At 44.2% G+C, this 21287-nt stretch overlaps 1 protein-coding gene across 1 annotated transcript in view; it reads left to right on the top strand.

Moving 5' to 3' along the window:
• The window catches only part of MYO7B (myosin VIIB), a 48598-nt gene that overhangs the window by 9687 nt on the left and 17624 nt on the right, over positions 1 to 21287 (top strand). The window contains exons 12-29 of the mRNA XM_059822581.1: positions 943 to 1153; positions 2839 to 2974; positions 3202 to 3299; positions 6182 to 6328; positions 7297 to 7449; positions 7977 to 8075; positions 8642 to 8740; positions 10325 to 10405; positions 11449 to 11667; positions 12333 to 12440; positions 13023 to 13199; positions 13968 to 14177; positions 15096 to 15263; positions 15540 to 15620; positions 16186 to 16313; positions 17877 to 18003; positions 19447 to 19566; positions 20430 to 20603. Of these exons, the coding sequence (XP_059678564.1) occupies positions 943 to 1153; positions 2839 to 2974; positions 3202 to 3299; positions 6182 to 6328; positions 7297 to 7449; positions 7977 to 8075; positions 8642 to 8740; positions 10325 to 10405; positions 11449 to 11667; positions 12333 to 12440; positions 13023 to 13199; positions 13968 to 14177; positions 15096 to 15263; positions 15540 to 15620; positions 16186 to 16313; positions 17877 to 18003; positions 19447 to 19566; positions 20430 to 20603 (2536 nt within the window). The remainder of the gene's footprint in view (positions 1 to 942; positions 1154 to 2838; positions 2975 to 3201; positions 3300 to 6181; positions 6329 to 7296; positions 7450 to 7976; positions 8076 to 8641; positions 8741 to 10324; positions 10406 to 11448; positions 11668 to 12332; positions 12441 to 13022; positions 13200 to 13967; positions 14178 to 15095; positions 15264 to 15539; positions 15621 to 16185; positions 16314 to 17876; positions 18004 to 19446; positions 19567 to 20429; positions 20604 to 21287) is intronic.

Below are 21287 nucleotides of genomic sequence, written 5' to 3' on the forward strand. Positions count from 1 at the left end.
GCATTTTTACACTGTCTCTTGGCATACATTTTGTATATAGTACAAAGGAGGCCATGTTGTGTTTCCCATTTCAGCTCATGCTTCCATCTTGCTCATTGTTCTCCTGTCCCTTTTTTGGGGCTGCTTCATTTTTCTACTCTTAAGGACAGGTCAGCAAAATACCTGGTCAGTATACCATTGTCCCATTGCTACGTCTCCTACTGGTGGTTTCAGTCCCAAAGCATCATTTCTGTTTGCCCTTCTCTATGGGGGCAGCAGTTCTCTCAGTTGTATGGTACCATATCATCAGTACTGCACAAACTATCAGCACATATTCTGCAGTCTTTTCCAATCCATTTCATCTGATGCATCTTGCTTGCTTTCAACAAGATAATATTCCTCACTGACTTTTGGAACATGGTCTAGGATCTGTTCAGCCCATCTTCTATCTTTTGTGTTCTCTCCTATTATTTTATGCTATTCCCAAAGGCTGCAATCCACATGGGGCCTCACTGTGGTGAGCACTCCCCAGGCACACGCAGTGTGCCACAGCAATTACCAGGTAATGAAACTCAGGTGCAGCATTAAGGAGTAACTAACAAAAGAAGTGGTAGTGCCAGTGCAAGTAAAAACATGTCACACACTCATACAGTCAAGCTATTTTCACAGTTATATGTTCCCCTTTATCTCTAGAGTTTCTTGAAACACATACACGATCTTTCCTTGCTTACTCAGCAACACTCAATTGTCATTTGGCTCATTTCTGCTTATCTTTATCATAGCAGAAGATGCATCCCTTATATTGCTAAGATTGGCAACATGCAGTGGTGGTGACCATTAACACTGTGGAATAAAGCAGTAGTATATCTGGATATGTATTTAACACAGAGAATAAACAAATACCCTAGAGCAGTGCAGCACTGGCCAAGGATGACCATGGGTTCCCATCTTATCCCCCCCCAGCTTCGAGCAGCTCTGCATTAACATTGCCAATGAGCACCTTCAGCAGTTCTTCGTGCACCATGTCTTCAAGCTGGAGCAAGAGGAATACCTTGCAGAGCACATTGCTTGGAATAACATTGACTTCACTGATAACCAACAGGCTCTGGAAGTCATCGCACTCAAGCCTATGAATATCATCTCCCTCATTGATGAAGAGAGCAGGTTCCCAAAGGTAAATTTATGGTTTCACTTGTAATGCCTGGCTTTGCACCGAGCTCACGTGTAACGCTTGGCTTTACACACAGAAAAGTGCAAAAGTGGCTTTCGGATACATTATGAGAGAAAATGTCTTCTCCCCATAGATGTTTCTTTTAAATTAGCTCACTCAATTTGTTTAATTAGCATTATACAAATGCTTCACTCTCTGCTGGAATGTGCTCTTCCTGGTACCTCACTGTTGAAACTCTTACAAGCTGTTTCAGACAGAGAAGGAAGGACTCCAGATAATTTTACAAGAGCTTCTTAGGAAATCTTTGAATTCGCATATTGTTTGAGTATCGTTCTGCTGTTGGTCTGGGCTGCAGCTTGCTCTTTCTTCTCCTGGATGACAGACCTAGTTGAGTTGTGGTGAATGGAGTAAAATCCAGTTGGCAGCTGGTCACAAGTGGTGTAGGAGGTTGTAGCGAGGTGGGGGGTCGGTCTCTTTTCCCAAGTAACAAGTGATAAGACAAGAGGAGACGGCCTCATGTTGCGCCAGGGGAGGTTTAGACTAGATATTAGGAAAAATTTCTTCACCAAAAGGGTTGTCAAGCATTGGAACAGGCTGCCCAGGGAAGCGGTGGAGTCACCATCCCTGGAGGTATTTAAAAGATGTGTAGATGTAGCACTTAGGCACATGGTTTAGTGGTGGACTTGACAGTGTTAACAGTTGGACTTGATGATCTTACAGGTCTTTTCCAACCTAAATGATTTTAGGATTCTATGATTCTGTGAAATGTTATTCTGCAAAGGCCAGGCTTCTCAAACAGGAGAGCAGAGATGAAAGTAGCATCTGATTTCAGACAACACTGCAGAGCATTTTCATAGTCTCCAGAGCATGGTGAGGCTAAGCAGGACTGCTGGTATAGGAATCAGATGGCAATGTGGGCTTGTCCAGAAAAGCAAGCCCCTGCCTCAGCTCATTTGTAGTCCTCAGGTAACAATTTGAGAGGATCATGTATGGGCAGACAGCTTTCCCCTTTCTTCCCTAAAAGGAGAGTGGTCCTGCAGTCAGGACAAGAAAGCATCTCTTCTATGATTCCCAGAGCACATGACTTCTCAGATAGCACAGCACTCACTACCCCTAGGACGGGCCAGTGAGCAGAGCTAGCCTCCCATGCACCACAGGGGATGAGATTGTGATGGCACCCCTTGAAGAGAAGCTGACTGCCTTGCCTGTGGAAGTCACGATCTGGGCATGCTGATGGGTAGCTGCTCAGGGCAGCCTTCTTCCAGGGATCTGAGTCTTGCACCAGTTGGGGAGTGAAAGAAGACCTGTGTCCGCCTGGGAGAAGGAGCATGCACCCCTTAGAGGATGGCATGGGAAGGTTGGTGGGGGGCTCTGCTTGTGAGGTCCAAAGATTTGGGAAATTATCAGCGCACCTGGTGATGTTAGTAATGTTAGGGGGGCTTGTGTTCAGCCTTAAAATACCAGGCCTTACGCTCTGGTGGTGTGTTCTGTCCCTATGCTTGAGAGAAGGGTCTGTGTAAAAGGGAAGACACTTCTGGCACTACCTTCCTCCAGATCTACTACACAAATAAGGGACAGAATTTGAGCATCTGTTATCTCTGAGCACCACTTCTGTTTGTTCACTGAGCATAGGCCAGTGCTGGGGCGAATCTGCTTAACTGTCCTTTTTTGCCTGTATTTGTTTCTAGGGCACAGATGCCACCATGCTTGTCAAAATCAATTCCCTCCATGGCAAAAGTAAAGTCTACATCCCACCTAAGAGTGTCCATGACACCAAGTTTGGCATCAACCACTTTGCTGGGGTTGTCTTTTACGAATCAAAAGGTGAGTCTATCTCTGCTGGATATGGAGGGTGAAGAGAAGGGCATGACCTGCCCTGGATGTGTGGCACTCCAGGGTAGTGTTGATCTGAAGTCAGATCAGGAGATCAGGAGGATTACTCTAAACTGATCTGCAAGTTACTGTAAAGGAAGTGGATTTTAGCTAGACAGAGTGGCACTAGAGCCAGCAGGCTGGCGAGGTGACAAGCTGATTTTGTTTCCATCCTATAGATTTCCTGGAGAAAAATCGTGACACACTGAGTGCTAATGTAATGCAAGTGGTTCATTCCTCCAAAAACAAATTCCTGAGAGAGATTTTCCAGGTGGAAATGACCCCACCTAGTCTGGGACGCGGGACCATCCGGCATTTTGGAGCTGACCAGGCCTACAAGGTTGGTTTACTGGCACTGGGTTGCAGAAACAACTCATTTCTCCTCCCTTCCATAAGGCTCTGGCTGTTCTTGACCTCCTCTTTCTTTTGCACTGTCTCTGCAAATCCCTATCGCTTTCATTCAACTCATTTCTGCAAATGAGTCTGCAGGAAAAGTCAGGGTCTGCATCCTGCGACATCTGTGTAGCCATGCCTGCAGGCTGTCACAGAAGCATCAGTCGTGCTGCCTCCCCACATGTTGTCATCAACGGGATGGGTTTGCTCTGTGTCTGCCTGGGCATCCGTACTGCATCCACATTGCCAGGAAGGGTGTAAATTAGTAGGAGAAACTGTACTTCAAAAGGTTCGTTGGAACGGAACAAGGCACCAACCAGAGACCCCTCTGCAAAGCCAGCACCTGTTCAGAAGCCAGCAGCTAAACTGCTGCCTTACTGCACAAGTGGCCAGTCTGCTGGGACCGTAACACCAAGGGGTCTGACTGGGCAACTGGCAGGTGGGTCCTGGCCCTTTCGTTCTTGCAGAGGGCTGACAGGCTAGCACAAAGGAGCAAATAGCTGTGCTGTCACAGAAAGATAACGCTGTCTCCTGCTCCCAGGGACACCTGTAGACACAGTCTCACTGCCCTGCATATTGCTGCAACTTTAGCTCTCCCTCCTGGCCCAGAGGCTTTGTGACAAAGTTCATGATGGCTAATTATCACAGAATCATCTGTGCCTAGTTGTGTAGGGAGCCTTGTCCTGTGCCTAGTGAAAATGAGGTTGTAAAGCGCAGTGGACTGGAAACAGCGTGGGGCAGAGTTCAAGTTCTCTGCCCTGCTGCAACTTTCACATACCTTGATTGCTGAGCATTAAACTATGCAGTGTCATCATTGTGTGAAAGTACTTTTGCTTTTAATATTTATATTGTTGAGTTTTCCTGTCAGGTTATAGAACAAACAGTCAGCTTGCTCTCTTACCTGTTATCTGTCTATTCTCCTGGCATTGTTTTCTGATCCTGTCCTTTCTTCCTCAGTCTTTATCCCAATGTGGCTTTCTGCTGTCCAGAACGTCTGGCCATGGACAGGTAAACATCCTGGGGGAGAAGAATGTCAGAAGTGGTACAAGCAGCAACAGAGAACTGCTTAGCATCTCTTAAATACTATGAATACCTTCAGATTAAATATAACGTCTATCTACATTGCTCTAATGCTTTAATGGTTTTTGTCTCTATAAATAAGGTTGTGTTATTGAAAAAAACCACCTTTCCTTACATTTAGAAAGTACAGCAGCATGTCAAGAAAGGAGATACTAAATGTGGGCTACTGCCCATTTCAAAATGCACGGAAGTTAGTTAGCTGAAATACCCCTATGAATTTCAAATAGGTTGGGCCACGGTTGGGAAGCCTCAGAAGCAGGCTACAGAAAGAAATAGGGAATGAAGTGCCAGAAAAAACTTTGCAGTCCTTAGGTCTCAGAGTTGCTCTCCGGACACACCAGGGGGGAATAGTCACTGCCATCTCAACAAGAAATTCAGATTTAGCGATGTTATATGTGTGAGATCATGAGGGCACGGGCTTCAGACTTCTCTGGCCATCCCACTGACTTACTGGTACAGCAGAAAGGCCTCTAAGATCTGGAAGTGCAAATTGCTTTTAACTCCTGTACAGCTTAAGCATGTATACGCTGTTATCATATCTACTTCAGAGGGATGCTTGCTAGCCCTAAGATACATCAGAGCTGCCAGGAGACATTCCCAGGAACTGTTTTCCAAAGGCACGAGTGTTTGGTCGCTGGAGGGCAGCATTGCCCTGTAGCTAAAGCATATGAGCATTAAAAAGGGCACTCGAAAGGTAAGAACCAGCAGAATCAGGTACCGTAAAGACCATGGAAGTGAGGGGAGCCACTGGACTTTAAATGATTTACTTGGAAAAAAACAAAAAAACCACAACCCACCAAAACCCCCCAGACAAACAAACTAGCTGTATTGTGCTGCAATGACTAGCTCCATGCCTGTATGTAAAAGGCCAGTGGAGTCCTTTTGTTACTTGGAATCTGCACTGTTGTCACCGTAATTTAATGTGCCCTTAAAACGTACTAGGAGGTAGAAGCTTAGGCCTATTGTGATGATCTATGTGAAAAAGACATAGGTGGAACTGTGCTTTCAGAGAAACTGGGGAAGTCAGGAGCTAACCGCAGCCAAGTGCAATGCCTCTGGGGTTACTCTATTGCAACTGGGAGCAAAATTCAACATAGGAGTGGTAAGACATAAAGCACTTTATAGGCAGCCATAGATGGAGTAGCTCTTACCTTAACGTCCAGTAAAAGTTTGCCTTTTCGCTGCTTACTGTAGTATTAATGAGCAAGGCATCAGTCATCCTAATCACTAAAGAATGAGCTGTTCCAGATCTTCAGCATTCCTGGTTAGCTATGAGATAAATGGCAGCAAAATGTCTGGCCTGGAGGTTATTATTGCTTTGGGAGTGGCTGTTTCTCACCAAGCTTTCAGGCACACACCCATGAATAATAGCTTGGCACCCAGGCCCTACATTAAACGCAGCCTTGGTTGGAAGAGACAGGCCTATGCGGGCTCATGTGAGTGTAATTTTCTTCCACCACAGCCACCCCCACTGCTAGAACTTAGTGCCCAAGTAGGTGAAAGAGCTCAGTGGGGTTTCTTTGCAAGAATAAATCCAAATCAATAAGATGCAGATGGCCGATTTAGCTCCCATGTAGGGAAATAATTTTCTGGCAGTTGTGTGATACTGTTACATTGTACAAAAATACAAAGATTTATTAATTGGCCCTCTGACAGTGAATGATGTAGCAGTCAGCATGTGCTTACTCTTCCCAGGGCTTGGATACCACCAAACGGCTCTCTACTCTGGGAGGACAGTTCAAGCAATCCCTGGAAAAACTAATGAAAATCCTTGAGCAGTGCCAGCCATACTTCATCCGCTGCATCAAGCCAAATGACTACAAGAAACCACTGGTAATTTTTTAACAATATGAGGTTTTGTCTTCAGTAAACTTTTTAATGAGAAAAAGCTGTCAGTTGCTGTGTAGCATTTTATAGCTGTACTTCAGCCAAGAAGAGCTGGACTACAGGCTATTACTGCAATAAAGAGAGTGGTAGGATATAGCATTGTTAATTTACAAAAACATCTCCAAAAAGCATCATAGAGTAATAGATGGCAAAAAAGCACATAGGTGTATTCCTGAGAGGAGTTGTGAAAGCCTTTCCTGTAAAGATAAAGACAAAACTGGAGTTTCTAGACCCTCAACAAGAGGACAAACGAAAAATGTTAGGATCCAACAATGATCACACTATGAAATAGCCTGAGAGAGAATAGGAGAGCTGTTGGTGTTTGAGAGAGGGGTGATGTGGCTTAATTTGACCCTACAGGAGAAGAGGAGTGAGTTTTTCATTAAGATGCTTGGCTGGAACTTGGGAGATCACAACCCAGTTCTACACTAAAACCTTGTATGGTGTTGGTCAAGTGAGTTAATATTTTTTAAAATACTGCATGTGGCTTAGTGAGCCTATTTTTAATCTGCATTACAAGAAACTCGCAGCACACATGCTGTGCTTTGCATGGCTATGCCCAAAGGGCCTAAGTTGTTACTGCAGTTATTCAGACTTGCAAAGTGATATGAACAATTTATTGTTCACCTGAAATTGCAGTTCTAGAATTGAAAATGGTTGCTAAAGCCAGACTGAAGTTAATGGGCTGTTTCCACTGCTGATAAACAGAAATTTGAAGACCTTTTGGGGTGACTTGTTTATGCCTGTAACGAATTAATTTAGTGCACTAAAGAAATAAGAAGTGCAATTAAAAAGCATAGTAGGCCGTTTTGCAGGCGTTCTGAGGTTGGAGGTTAATAGATATGTTCTGAGGAATGCTGCATGTGTAGCTTCTTTTAGTGCTCAGTCTCCTCCTTGTCTGCTTTCCCTTTCAGTTGTTCGACCGGGAGCTGTGTATCAAACAGCTGCGATATTCAGGGATGATGGAGACCATTCAGATCAGGAAAGCTGGCTACCCAATTCGCTACAGCTTTGAGGAATTCTTTGAGAGATACAGAGTTCTCCTGCCATGGTCTCTTCGAGAACAGGTGTGTAAGCAAAAACGTGGCTTAAGGCGAATCTAACTTTTCCTTGTGAGGCTTTAGTCTTTCCCACAGTAGCAGGTTCTTGGATTATTGCTGGCACGGTTGAGAGAGTTGTCACCACTGGAACTGTCATCCCAGTAACTTTAGCTAAATACTTGCATACTCACTTGGACCTTAGCTGGAACGGTAGACATGCTTTTAGGTCCAGCTATCCTTGACCTGCTCCACACAGACATCCCAGGCAGGGTGGCATCCCCATTGCCCTCAGATGTTTCTGTTTTGTAATCACACACTTCTGAGGTCTCTAACATCCTTGCACTCTGGAATGTTTGGCCATGCTGTCATGTTCCTCCTTTTCTCGACCATTTGAGCTGAACCACTTTCAGTCATTATAGTCAGCTCAGAGGTCCGTAAGACCTCATCTGTTTCTGTTCTTTGCCCTTTGAAATGCAGGGCAATAGATCCTTACATAGTACAGCTGCTGTGTTTCACAAACCAAGCCCTAACATGATGATGCTTTTGCACATCAGCTGAAGAATGATGCTAGACAGAGCTGTATCCGCATCTCTGAAGCAGTGCTGGGCAAGGATGAAAGCTGGCAAGCCGGAAAGACCAAGATTTTCCTTAAAGTAAGTAAAAAGGACAGTTTATTGTCTCTTCTCCTGAAAAACGGGGTGCTTCACAGTATAGCTTGACCTGCTTGTGCAAGAGTGTTGACCCAGGAGGACTGGGTTCTCTTATAAACTCTCTCTTGAATCTGAGGCTGGGTCTTTGTTCCTGAAGGCCAAGTAATTTAATGGACACAGCTTGATGTAGGAGAGGCTGATCCCATTCCTGTGCTCCAGGGTTGCAGCTGAAACAGCACAGTGCAATATATTGGTCTCTGCTCAAGTCTTAAGCATAAAAAAGAACTGGATACCAGCACACTGTTGCAGGGGACCTCCTTGCCTGTAGCATACCCCCAGGTAAAAAAGGTTTTACTGCAGGCAGATTCTCTGATTGCTTATGGCTATAGCCAGACGTGGTGTGGTCAGATGGTGTGCACTCTTCCTACTGCAGTTCCATAAATGCATTTTAATCACAGCTTGCACTATATCGTGCTGATTTCGGGCCTCTTTCAGACCACGTGTCCAGTTTTCAGAAATTGGGGGGGGGGTGTCTCCTCAGCTGACATATCCACACTTTCTTTTAACAGGATCATCATGATACAGTATTGGAGCTGCAACGCCAAAATATACTCACAGATAAGGTTCTTCTTATCCAGAAGGTGATGAGAGGATTGAAAGACAGGTCAGTGATCTTACAGAAAGGAATTTGCTTTGGTTTGAAGCAGTAATCTTTGTGATGGAGTTTAACACACTCTGTGAAGCATTTTTGAGTATGAAATGTATCAATCCATACCTTCCACTAGCCCTAAATTCATTGCTTGTCATGTAACAGTGCACAGTGCATCCATGCAGATTTTGCACAAAGATTTGTTCTGGCTCAGTTTCTTTATTTTCATGATGCTTTTCAAAATGCAGGGCTGTGGCACATGCAGCTTGTATGAAGAGGAAGGGCTGGAAGGAGGATTTGCACTTATTATTTCTAGTAATATTGTGGAAAGCAGGAAATCCCCATGGAATCTCTGTCCTCAGAGCTACAAGAACTCTCTTATTTAGGATGCTTCTTCAATACAAGACACAGAAAAGAATCAGATAGAAACTAACTATTCCTTCTCTTTGCCAAAGATGCACAATTCTTGCATTTTGTCTGGTTTAGTTTGAAATATCTACAGAAGTGAAATTTAGTCACTGTCAAGTAAATGTTTGTCCTCATTAAATGCTTTACATTATGATTTGTACTTACTAATCTTGTATCCCCCAGACAGAACCATGATATAGGACTGGATCCTGGTTTGGTTTAGAAATATTCCTGACAGTACAGACACAAGAACTAAAAAACTTGACACAAATGCCCCCAAACTTTCCCCTTTTTTTCAAACTCTGTCTGCTATCTAACAGAGTATCACCTCTCCCTAAAAGTCTCACCTCGCTTTTATTTTTAAACCATCAGAGCTATGTGCCGCTTCTGACAGCCACAGCGTGACAGCTTTTACCCTGGGAAGTTCATCTTGCTCAGAAGGGCTCCTAGTCCTGGCAGTTAGGACACTGGGGAGCAAGTGGTCATCAGATGGGGGAGTTAACTTATCCAGGCTTGATGCAAGGGCTTTTTCAGTTCTTACAGAGCTCTCCTACCACAGCAATTGATTTGGTCTGCAGTTGCTATGAGTATTTTTGCAGCATTAAGGCAAAGTCAGCTCAGATGTGTCGAGGTGGATTAGTAATACTGCTATCTCATCCTTTGTACTAGCAAATGGATAGCAAAGCAAATAGGAAAACACTTTGTGAGCTCAAGTGATTCGTGGTGTTGCTTCACTTGCCGAATGAGCTGAGCCTAGGTGAAATCACCTAAGGCCTTTATTTACAGCAAAGGTCAGGCAAAACAGCCTATTCTGGCCTTTCCATCAGCAAGGAGAACGTGTAAGCAGACAAAATGTTTGAGTGAGGATAATTTTGAAGCATATGGTGCAAAAGTATCTGACCAGAATAATCTTTCTGCTGCAACATAATACTTTTGTTGGGCTACTGAGAAGAAGGAAGAACAGCTCTCGCTGAGCTTCAAACTTGCCCTGGCAAGATGTCTACTAATAATCAAGCTAGTTAGCTTAACAATCGCTTTCCTGGCTCTAGTGTTCCTAGACAGCAGGCAAGGCTGAGATCAGACTGTAGACATCCCATAAAAGGGAAAAAACACCACCTTATTCTTTACTATTATCATAAGAAGCAGCAGAAATAACCCATTGTTTGTCACTTCACCTGTCTGTCTACTTAGGAAGCAGTTTCTGAAACAGAGGAGGTCTGCTGTAGCCATTCAGTCAGCCTGGCGAGGCTACTGCTGCCGGAAGGATTTCAGAATGGTAAGATGCAGGTGTATATAAAAATATATATATTTTAATATATATATACACATATATATATATTTGTGTGTGTGTTTGTATACTATGCCCTGCCAGACTGAGTCAAGTATTAGGAATGAAGATATTCACAACTGAAGGGAGGACAGGCAAGACAGCAGCGGGTAAAAAAGGCTGTAAACTCCAAAGAGGGCTGTGGGACCTCTCAGGGCTTGCTGAACCTGTGATATTTCTGCTTTCTGGTGCAATAGTAACCCAACTAACCTCTGGCAGGCCTGGCTCCGGTGACTTGATGTATGAGTGATCCCACACTTCTTCTAGTCAGGAGTCCAAGGCTAGCATTTGTGCGTCACCACCATGCTATAAGCAAAGTGCCTTCCACAACAGTTACATCACTGGGAATCTGTAAAAAATTACCAAAAAAATCATTATAGCAATCTCAGATTATTAAAAATATTGTCTGATCTTCTATAGACAGTGGGTTTTCTGGGTGAGGAAAGCTACAGCATATTGGGGGCACTCACATGTTGTTTATCCATGTGGCAGGGATTATTATTAATATATCCCATACATCCCATTCGTGAGGGGCAGAAGGAGAAACTGCCAGTTTCAGTCAGAAACATTTTCTCTTCTGCATCTGTGATGCAATTCCTGTCTGAAGAGCCAGGCTGTTGGCCTGCAGTCTGCCCCATCCTCCTTTGCTGCTTCTCTTGGCACTGTCACACCCATCTCTCCAAGGAAGTGCCTTTTTTTTTTCCACTCACTTGGCTTCATTTCTGCTGTCTTCCTTCCCTTGTCATAATCCCAGGCTATTACTGTCACTTCCTGGAGCCACTCCCTAGAACAGGTCCCCAAAAGAACTCTATATAATCTAGTTTTAAAAGCCTATTACTGGCAGAAAATAAGCATAAAGGGCAGTATCGCCTTAGCCCCTTCCAGTGTCTTTATCCAGTTACTGAATTTTGTTATCTTCTACCCGTCCCAACTTACTCCCAGTCTCGATGGTTTTGAATCATAATCACTTCTTTTTCCTCCACCTCCTACAGGTTATGCTGGGTTTCGGGCGCCTGCAGGCTCTCTACCGAAGCCGGCAGCTTGCTAAACAGTATGAAGCAACCCGGGCTCATATCATCAGGCTACAAGCCATGTGCCGTGGTTATCTAATGCGTCAAAAGATAGCAGAGCGGAAGAAAGCTGTATGTGTTATACAGGCATATGCAAGGGGCATGCTTGCTCGCCGACTCTACCAGAGGATGAACAGGGAGGTATGCTCACAGATACCTTGTGAACATGTTGTTTCTATGAAGCTCTGATAGAGATATGAAGCTCTGATAGAGATTTAATGACAGCAAGTGTTGCCATAGCATAGCACTGGATGTGGATATTTATTTTTGGATATTTTATTTTGAGCTTGATGCTTGTCAAGTATGAAAGCAGAGTTTTAAGCAGATGATCTTGTTTACGTTTGCTTTCTGTGTTCATTATCACGGATCAAATCTTCACTGACAGAGCTGAAATGTTTTTGACAGAAGGGAGGAAAAAAGAAAGATGTGCATGTGTATCAGTTACTCCTGCAAGGGAAGATCAATTTCTACCGCAAGGCCTGATAACGACACTTAGGGATCCATTCAAAAGGGAATCCTAATGCAGTGTGGCTTGGTATGCACTGCCAGAGAAAATTCTGTACGTACCACCTTGGCGGTCCATAGCACATGGGAGGCCTTTCTATGATTTCCTTTCTGTATTAATGCTGTACAAAGAGGACAAAGCCAGTTTGCAGATTTCTGCCTGTGGCCTGTTCCCTAAAATGCCCAATCTAGAACTGAGTCCATGTTGGGATAAAGTCCTGGTGAGGACAGCTTGTTAATGGCAGAAGGGAGCCAGCTCAGCAATTGTAGAAACAGTCACAGAATGGTCCTGCTGTCCACAGAACAAATGTAAGCTGGAAGCCAGGAATATCCGCTTGGAAGAAGAGAAACGTCTCATCCAAGTCCTTGGACCAGTGAAAGCAAGGGAAGAAGCTATGAGATTAGAAAAGGTAAGTACGTTGGTGGAATGCTATGTTCCTTGGCTGACAAGATGGCTTGCCCAGCTCACACCTGCAGACTTTCTCAAAGATCTGAGCACTGCTATATTTCGATAAAACGCAGACATAGTTGTAAACCTATTTGTAACAATGCTTTAGAAATGGGATAAGGCAAACACATGCACATTTCTGTTTGCACTATGAGCTGGCACTTTAGCCAAACATGCATAATGCTATTACAGCCCCCTGACAGAAAACATTTTTAATTTTTAAATAATGTGGGGTTTTCTGCTGTTAGGAATTCTGTGTTTCTCCTGTATTATCTCTTGTTGATAAAGTTCTTGAAAAATTGCACATCATTACCAATAGGCCAACAGTCTATAAGGACAGCTGTAGGAGCAAGGCCCTGCGGCTGATGTGCTAGGTCTTTGTCACTGCTTAGCACAAGCAACATTTGACTTCACATTCCAACACTGCACTAGCAGAGCTGGACCTCACTGTCATAACACCTTTGTAATAGTGTTTCATCCTCACACCCATTCATTCTAGCAGAATGATGTTCCAATCATGCCTAACCAGCTTCTATGTTTAAAGGAACACCTGGCTACTCTGGAGAGAGAGGAGGCAGAAGCAAGACAAAGGAGGAATGCTCTTGCCAATAAACCAACAAATCATGATGTTATCAGTGATCAAGAAATGGTGGACAAAATTTTTGGGTTTTTACCTGCTATGATTGGAGGCCAAGAAGGACAGGCTCCTCTGGGTTTTGAGGTACAGAGCTGCAGACTGGTAATGGGTCATGTTCATCCCTTGTGTAAGTCCATTGACTTTGTTGGAATTCCATCAGTGGTCAATTCTGTTTAATGAACTTTGGTACAGTGAAAGAATCACCCAAATCAGTCATCCAGACAGTCTCTTCAGGATCTGCTTTCAGAGGTCAGTTCCCAAAAGTTCTTGGTCACATGCAGTTTGGGTACTATGTGTCTTCAAAAGCTACTGCACATTTGTTTCTTTGGCCCAGCAGACCCTCACCAAATAGTGCCATTCTCTGCATTTTGGCACCAACCACATGTTCTGCTGACAGTGCACTCAGTGATTTTCCAGCTGAAACAAGCTGGAAGTTCATGACCCAAGTTATCCCATGTTCTTAAAAGCAAAATTTGAGATATACTGGTCCTGACAGCTATGGAGGATGGAATCAGGTAGGGAGAGGTGGGCAGCGCAGAATGGTCTGTGTTAGTGCAGGATGTGAGCCAGGATGTGAGCAATGAGATAGCACCTGGATTTTCCATGAGCAATGTTCTTGCTGAAGACTAAGACAGGAAGGTCATATGGAATGGGTGCATATCAGAAGGACAAGCTCTGAGTCCCAATGATCTGTTGGTAGCAGCTGAAAATGGCTTTGGGGTTAGCTGGGAAGCCAAATTCTGGAGCACCTGTGGCCAAGAAAAAAAAAAAAAAAGGAAAAAAAAAGAATGTAAGATAAGATTATCAGAGTACAGGGAAAGAAAATATGTTTCTTCCTCATGTTCTGCACAGGACTTGGAAACAAAGCCTAACAAGCTGGATGAGGTGGACCTGGACATGGTTCCCATGAGTGCGGAGCTAGAAGAGGAAGCAGATGGCTTGGAAGAGTACACCTTCCCAAAGTTTGCAGCTACTTATTTCCAGGGGTCATCTACACATACACATATCCGGAGACAGCTGCGGCACCCACTACTTTACCATGATGACAAGGACAATGTCCTGGTATCTTGCTCCTTGTTGTTGTTGAACCTGCTCCCTCCACAGCCCTGGCTTCTACAGCTCCCCTCATCCTTGGGTCCCCCTGCCTCTGGCACAGCCCTGGGAACCAGAGACTTTAGAGCCAAGCAGATAGTCCTAAGCACTTGTATGGAAGTAGTAGTTCCCATCAGCATTTTTTGGTGCTTAGCAGGCAGGCACGTCACACAGATACCTGCCCAACACAAGATTTCTGATCACCTTTAGTCTTCCTAAAGAGGGAACTCTGAGGCTTGTTTTGATTTCTCCAGATACTCTTTGGGGGCAAAAACAGACTGGAGAGAAGTGTCAGAGCTCACCCATCTCTCTGCTCTTGTTAGGGCTGCTGGTCTGTGAGTTAGGACAGAAGGGGGAGGCCCAGGCCTCCAATTTTCCTGTTGAACCATAGGGGGATTGAGGAGGGGAGTTTTTCTTGATGCTAAGCAGCCTTGCAGAATGGAGGATCCCATGCTGCAAAAACTTTGCTGTTACTTGGCTTTCTAGTTCTGGCGTGAGGGCTTCTGGAAGAGTTCACTCCACTGCTTGTCTGTCCAGGTGGGTAAATGCAGAGTCTAGATCAGCCAAGGTTTCTCCACCTCACTCCAGCCACAGCACACCATCAAGGTGCCAATAAAGGGCATGGTGAGGGCTCAGCAATCACAGAGCAAACCTGACATTCCCATTAGAGCTGCAACCTCTTCCTCCTTTAGCATAAGAGTGTTGTGAATGTTGCTTTCATGTTGTTTGACATGAAGGTTAACTCCTGGCGTAAATGGCGGGAGGAGATGGGAATTTTAACAGCTTGGACTGCGTAAAGAAAGAAAATGCTGTCATCTAAACAGGAAGAAACGGCATGAGGCCATTGGTTCTCTTGGCAGTTTCTGATTGTGCTTTCTGCCACTACAGGCTTCTCTAGTCGTGTGGGTTATCATCCTGAGGTTCATGGGGGACCTGCCAGAGCCAGCAATGTTTGCCAAGAATGCTAGCACCAAGAGCGGCTCCGTGATGACACAGATATATGACACACTTGGCAGGAAAAACCAGGTCCAGTTCAGGAACGACAGCCCACATATGGTGAGAGGAGCAGGATATGTTTATATTTTCATTTGCTTTCCTTGGTTTCTGTGCTGTTCTACCAAGAGTAAGAAGAGCAAAGGAACCCTTTCATGCTACTGTACTTGAAATGCCAGAAGTGCAAAAAGGGCCCTGTTATCTTGGAAGGACACTGCAGCTCCTTCTGGCAGGAGCGGACAAAACAAAAACATCTCCATTTGAGCATCTTTCCTTCCTTAATGAATCATTCTTGCTGTGCATTAAACTAATTTCCTATAATGGTGATGTATATTGTAGAGAGAAAGCAGAAGGGATAACAAGATTTCCAAGGGGATCTCTTCCCTGAAGCTGAAACGGTCATCCAAGTTGACAGGGAAGGTAAGAGGTGGAAATAAACTGCTTCCCCTAAGTCTTTTTGCCTGGAACCCTGTTTTCACCTTCTGACAGATGTTATGTGACAGCAGCCTCCCTGTTGGAAACTTGTTCCACTGCCAAGCCGGTGCAGCCCTGTGTATGGGATACCTGCTGCGCTGTTCTTCTTTTAAAAGAAGTGCACTGCTGTCATTCATTCTCTGGCAGATTCACTTCATCCCTTCCTGCTGAAGAGTGACCCCTGAACACAGGGAACAATTTACTATTGAGAACTGTTGGCATTACAGAACAATTTGCCCAAAGCCCTGAGCAGGCCGAGAACCACCATGTGCTTAGGCTGTACAGGACAGTACAAAAAAGTTCTCCTAGCCAGTAATAGTGCTGTAACACAGCATTTTATGAGCTAGCTTGAGAGAGGGGGAAATATGGTCTATTCATAACTGCTCCTGCACTGAGCAGAAAGAGTTTTAGCCAGAGAGGTAGAGAAGGAATGTCTCTCATTTCTGGGAGAGCTGCCTGGTAAGACGGAAGGTTTCTAGAACACTCTGGGGTTCTGCTTGGTTTCTTTCAGGTGACAGACCAGCTGAGAAGTGGAGAAGAGGCTTTCCAGGAGGACAGCTCAATCTCTGAGAGACCTATGTCCAACCTAGAAAAAGTGCACTTCATTATTGGCAATGCAATTCTGCGCCCTGCCATCAGGTAGGAAATTTGTACCTCCTTCCTAGGACCAGGCACCCATTACATCAATCATGCGCCCTTTCCACAGTCCCAGGGCATTTTCGGAATGCTGGAAATGTCTCACATTTATCTCTGGGGATTCCTGACTGCAAGCCCAAGCTAGTCACATAGAACCGAGACTGTGGGCCACACACCTCTTTGGAGGATGATTCACCTTTGTCAGAGGGGACAGAGAATGACTCCCTTACTGCCTTTTCTGGTATCTTCATCTCATAGTTTAGGTGAGCTGCCTATGGCTTTTTGAATACCCCATAGATATGCAATGGGGCAGAGTTCAGGGCTGTAATCCAGTAACACCTGAAGGTGGAACACAGCCCTAGTATAAGAGAGAAGAAACACTCAGAAGAGACAATAAGAAGTATGGAGTTAATGTACGCTAGGTGTATGAGAGGTGTTCATAACCGCAGTTTCCCAATAGCCTGTTTCTGAGCCCTCAAGCAATGTCTCCAAATCAGAGATGGTTGAAAGCCTGGCTTGCTGAGTATATCAGCCACTAGAAGAAGAAATCCTGCTTACAAGTGGTGTGAGGCTGGACCTTAGGCCAAGCATGGTGTGAGGATGAGACAGAAGCTGGTTCATTCTGACCTGACCCTGTGAATTCTCTCCTCCATTTTAGCCCATTTTAGCTTATGCAACACTTTGCTGTAACAAAGCCAATAGGCACAGGCCCTTCCTTGACCTCAGTTGTGGGCCGCGTTCCTCTCTACATAGTTGCTTTGTTTCAGTCAAGATGCTCCCCAAAGCAGATCCTCAGCTGGCAAAAACTGCCTTCAATCAATGTATCATAACAGCCACAGGCTAAGTATCTACTCCCTCAGTCTGTTTCATCACACATCCTATCTGGGAACGAAAACCTCATCCACCTTGTGTTCATCCACATCAGACTTGCCAAATGTGTGTTCCAAGAGTCCAGAAAATTTAAGATTATTTTTAAATAGCAGTTTTGTTTGTATGCAGATTTTTGCATCTGTTTCCCATATGTCCTTGCTGCAGGCAACTTGCATTTTCAGAAGCTCACTCTGAAGCACCCTTTCCTCCATTCCTGTCCAAGGACTCACTCCAAGTTTACTAAAAATATAAAATTAAGCAGGGTGTCCGCCTATCCTTATCCCAAAATCCACATGTGAGCAGACAGAGAAGCCACATACTGTAGAGAGCTTAGAGCAAGTTTCACATGTGGAGGGACAGCAATGCCATTTCACAGCTGGATGACCCAGCAATTGTTATCCCTACACAGTCCCCCTGCTTGTCACGAGGTAATCCAGCATGGGAATTGCACTTGAACTGCTTGAGTAACAAGGGGTAGCAAAGGGCACTAAGTATATCTTGAGCCTTCTCCTGCCAAAGCCAATGACATAGTTATTTCCTGTGGTACCTTACAGGTGGTATCCTAGCTGACGTGGTTAAACCTAGCTCAGATCCACTTCATCATGCTGCAATCATTCCAAGCTTGCAGCGGAAACATAGCCAAAGACAGTTCAGGCAGTGAATCATTATCTGTTGCTTTCACATGTTTTATTACAGAGATGAGATTTATTGCCAGATTTGCAAACAACTCACTGAAAACAACAACAGGAGTAGCTATGCTCGAGGCTGGATCCTTCTGTCACTTTGCCTTGGTTGCTTTCCTCCTTCAGACATGTTTGTGAAGGTACACTACTAATCTTTCCTACAGCAGCTTAAATGCCTTAGCTGATCTGGTTTCTTGCGTATTTTGATGTTTTGATACAAATAGCCACATAAACTGTTTGGCTGCCATAGCAGCTGGCGCTGTGATTTTAGTAGAAACTATCTCATCTCATATGCTTATCCAGGAATTTAAATAAATGACTGCTGTAGTCACATTTAATTCTTTTTCATTACATGCCATACAAGTCAGGTTCTGTTGTTGAGTGCAGCCCTCACTTAGATCTGCAAAGAATCTGGCAAATTTTATCCTCTCCAGTTCTTCCTTTCCAACATTTAAAAGCTATCTCCAGTTACAATCCTAGTGATTAAATATACTCGGGAGTCCATTATAAAATCACTCCCCATGTTTTACCAGTTCTTACCCTACATCTCCAAGCCCTACAAAATCCAACAGAGATTTGGGCTTTTTCATCATTTTCTTAAATACATTAAATTCCAAATTGAAATGGATGATAAATCCAGTTCATCACAGGAAAAAAAAAAACAACCAACAACAACACGACCTGTGGCTCCAATTTGATTCAGCCTTCTTCCTAGGTCTTAGAGGCAAACAGAAACCATAGATATCCCTGAATCTTCAGCCTTGCTTTATTGACACCCTAGCTCAAATGATTAAGCTAATCATAAATTCTGCCAAGTGGCCACTACTTGGAACAAACCAGACACAAGCCATAGACATATTTTAATACCAGTCTTAATCCAAAGTCTGTGAACCACGCAGAATTCACAAAAGACCTGACTTCCTCTAGTTCTCGTTTCCTAAATCTATACACTATCTTTAGGAATATTCTTAATTATTAAAATAACCAGATGACTGGCCCATGCTTGCACTAAATACAATTATGTAAATACAAGTCCATGCTTATATCATGTCATCCAAGATAACGGAGTCATACAAATTCCAAAAGCTCAGTTTATCCAATCCCTCTCTTCCAATATCCAATCTTAGTTGTGGACTTCCCACTATTGATATTGCCAGAGAACTTAGGAAAACTAAAAGTAACCATAATCAGCAGCCCTAACCTGCAATTAGCCCTCTTCCCAGCACTTTGGTTCATACAGAATGTTATAAGATTTCAGGCTCTTCAATTGGAAACACTAACCCTTGCTCTAACCTAATCATAAGAATTAAGTCTCCGGTGTCTAATATTCATTGTACAGTTAAACATAGCGAATAGACTGACACAAGCGTTCCTCTTTAGTCTAAAAGCTTTGCAGAATGAGGGAAAACTTGGTGTCTCAAACCTCCTTTTCCAAAACACTAATCCCAAGCCTAACCTTTAACACTTTCTGGTGAACTGTAAGTTAACCGATCACTCTAATCTAGTCCATCAGCTGCAGCAGGTTTCTAGTGTTTTATGAGGATTTGCGTTTCCTAACTCTTTCTTATGCTCTGTGCATGTAGTACCTGTTGAATTTCATCCACCATGGGCCCACAGGCTATGCACCATATTGTGCTGAACGTCTGAGACGTACCTATGTCAACGGAGCACGGACTGAACCTCCGAGCTGGCTGGAACTTCAGGTAGCAACTGTCTTTTTGATAATTTATATTGATCTGTGTCATTTTATGCTGGATTGTATTTACTAACCTGTGCTAACAGATCTTCCTAAGACCAATAATGGAAATCAATTGCACACGGGGATTGAAGACCAGGTGCCTTGTTCTGGACAGCTTCTTAGATACACCTTTTCTAGCTATTCAGTTAACCTAAACCCAGTGGAGGATGTAAGTTAACACATGATTTGCAGGGAGATACCTCCATCAATTCAGGAGCCACAGGCCAGAATCACCTCCTGAGGGAAGCTCTTACCATCATTTGTGGAAAAAACTGAACAGGGCTTATGCTTTTAAAATGGACGGAAGTGTGTATGATAGGGCTACATCACCCTCCCCCTTCCTTTAAATAGCATCCTAGTAATTAGACATCACACACACACACATGCGCACACACACACCCTTAAGTGAAGACCTCAGTTCAATTCCTTCCTAAATCTGAGTGACCCCATTGCCTAACACACACCTCCCTGGGCAAAATGCTTGCTGCAGGCCATGTCTCCACTGATGCATGTAAGGCTGTACCCAAAAGTCGTCAGGCCAAATAAGGCTCACAAAAAGTCTATCAGCCTACACTGTTATGTGATAATCAACTCCTCTGAGCTGTGGGGAGGAGGGAACTTGATTCCAGTGCTGCTTCAGGGATGTAATTTGTATTTAAGACTCACCGTGCGTTGAAGAAACTGTGTGGGCATTGGAGATTCACTTAAAGATTGTTGACTAGGGTGTACAGTGTGTGGAGCTCTTAAATCTAAATGCCTTCTTCATTCTTCACAGAAAAGTAAGCTTTTCCCATAATTTGTTTCTCTCATTTGACTCTGACTTAACAGGCAACAAAGCAGAAGAAACCCATTATGTTTAATGTCACCCTGATGAATGGCCAGAGCATCACTGTCCCTGCAGACTCTGCTTCCATTGCCAAAGAGATCTGTCAGTTCATAGCAGATAAAACCAAACTGAAGGATGTGTTTGGTTTTTCGCTCTACATTGCTGTGTTTGATAAGGTAAAGTGTAGAAAAATAGAATGAAAGCTCCCTTCTCTTTCTGTGGAGTTGCTGCTGTCCACCCAGCCTCACTGAGGACTCCCTCTGACTTCTGGAAGCATCCCCAGCCCAGTCCTACACTCAGACCAAATTTGTTCTGAATCCCAGCTGAATCTCAGGACCTGATAATCCTGTTCTGCTTTTCTGCTGGCTAGCCACTGAGCAATTCCTGCTGCAGGCCTGTGAGGTTTCCTTTGCCAGGTCACATAATTGACTAGCGTCCCTGCTCCTATGCATGGGCAGTGCAGCACTGTGGTCTCCCCCCATGTTCGGGGATCCCACCTGCTCATCATGCCTGCAGCACTGCCGAACTGCTGGAGCAGACTGAAACTAGCAGGTCTCACACCCTAGGGATCTCTGCTCAAAGACATATTTCTCATCTGCACTGCTGCACATAACTTTCTTGTCCTGTGTTACAGTGCTGCTGATGCAGCCCCTATCATGTGGCACTGAAAGTCAAAGTCCTTGCCAGGGCTGCTGCTGTTAGCTCACATGCTGGCATTTTAGCCTCTCCTTCCCTTTGCTTTTTTTTCTTATAGTAATGCTGTAAACCAGACATACACCACAGGATGACATCTTGGTGCTCAGAGTTAGGCATCAATAGCAAAGAAATTAAGTCAGAGATGGAATTTTGGTTAAGGTTAC

This window comes from Gavia stellata, chromosome 11, assembly GCF_030936135.1.
Source record: "Gavia stellata isolate bGavSte3 chromosome 11, bGavSte3.hap2, whole genome shotgun sequence".
In the NCBI taxonomy this organism is placed as follows: Eukaryota; Metazoa; Chordata; class Aves; order Gaviiformes; family Gaviidae; genus Gavia; species Gavia stellata.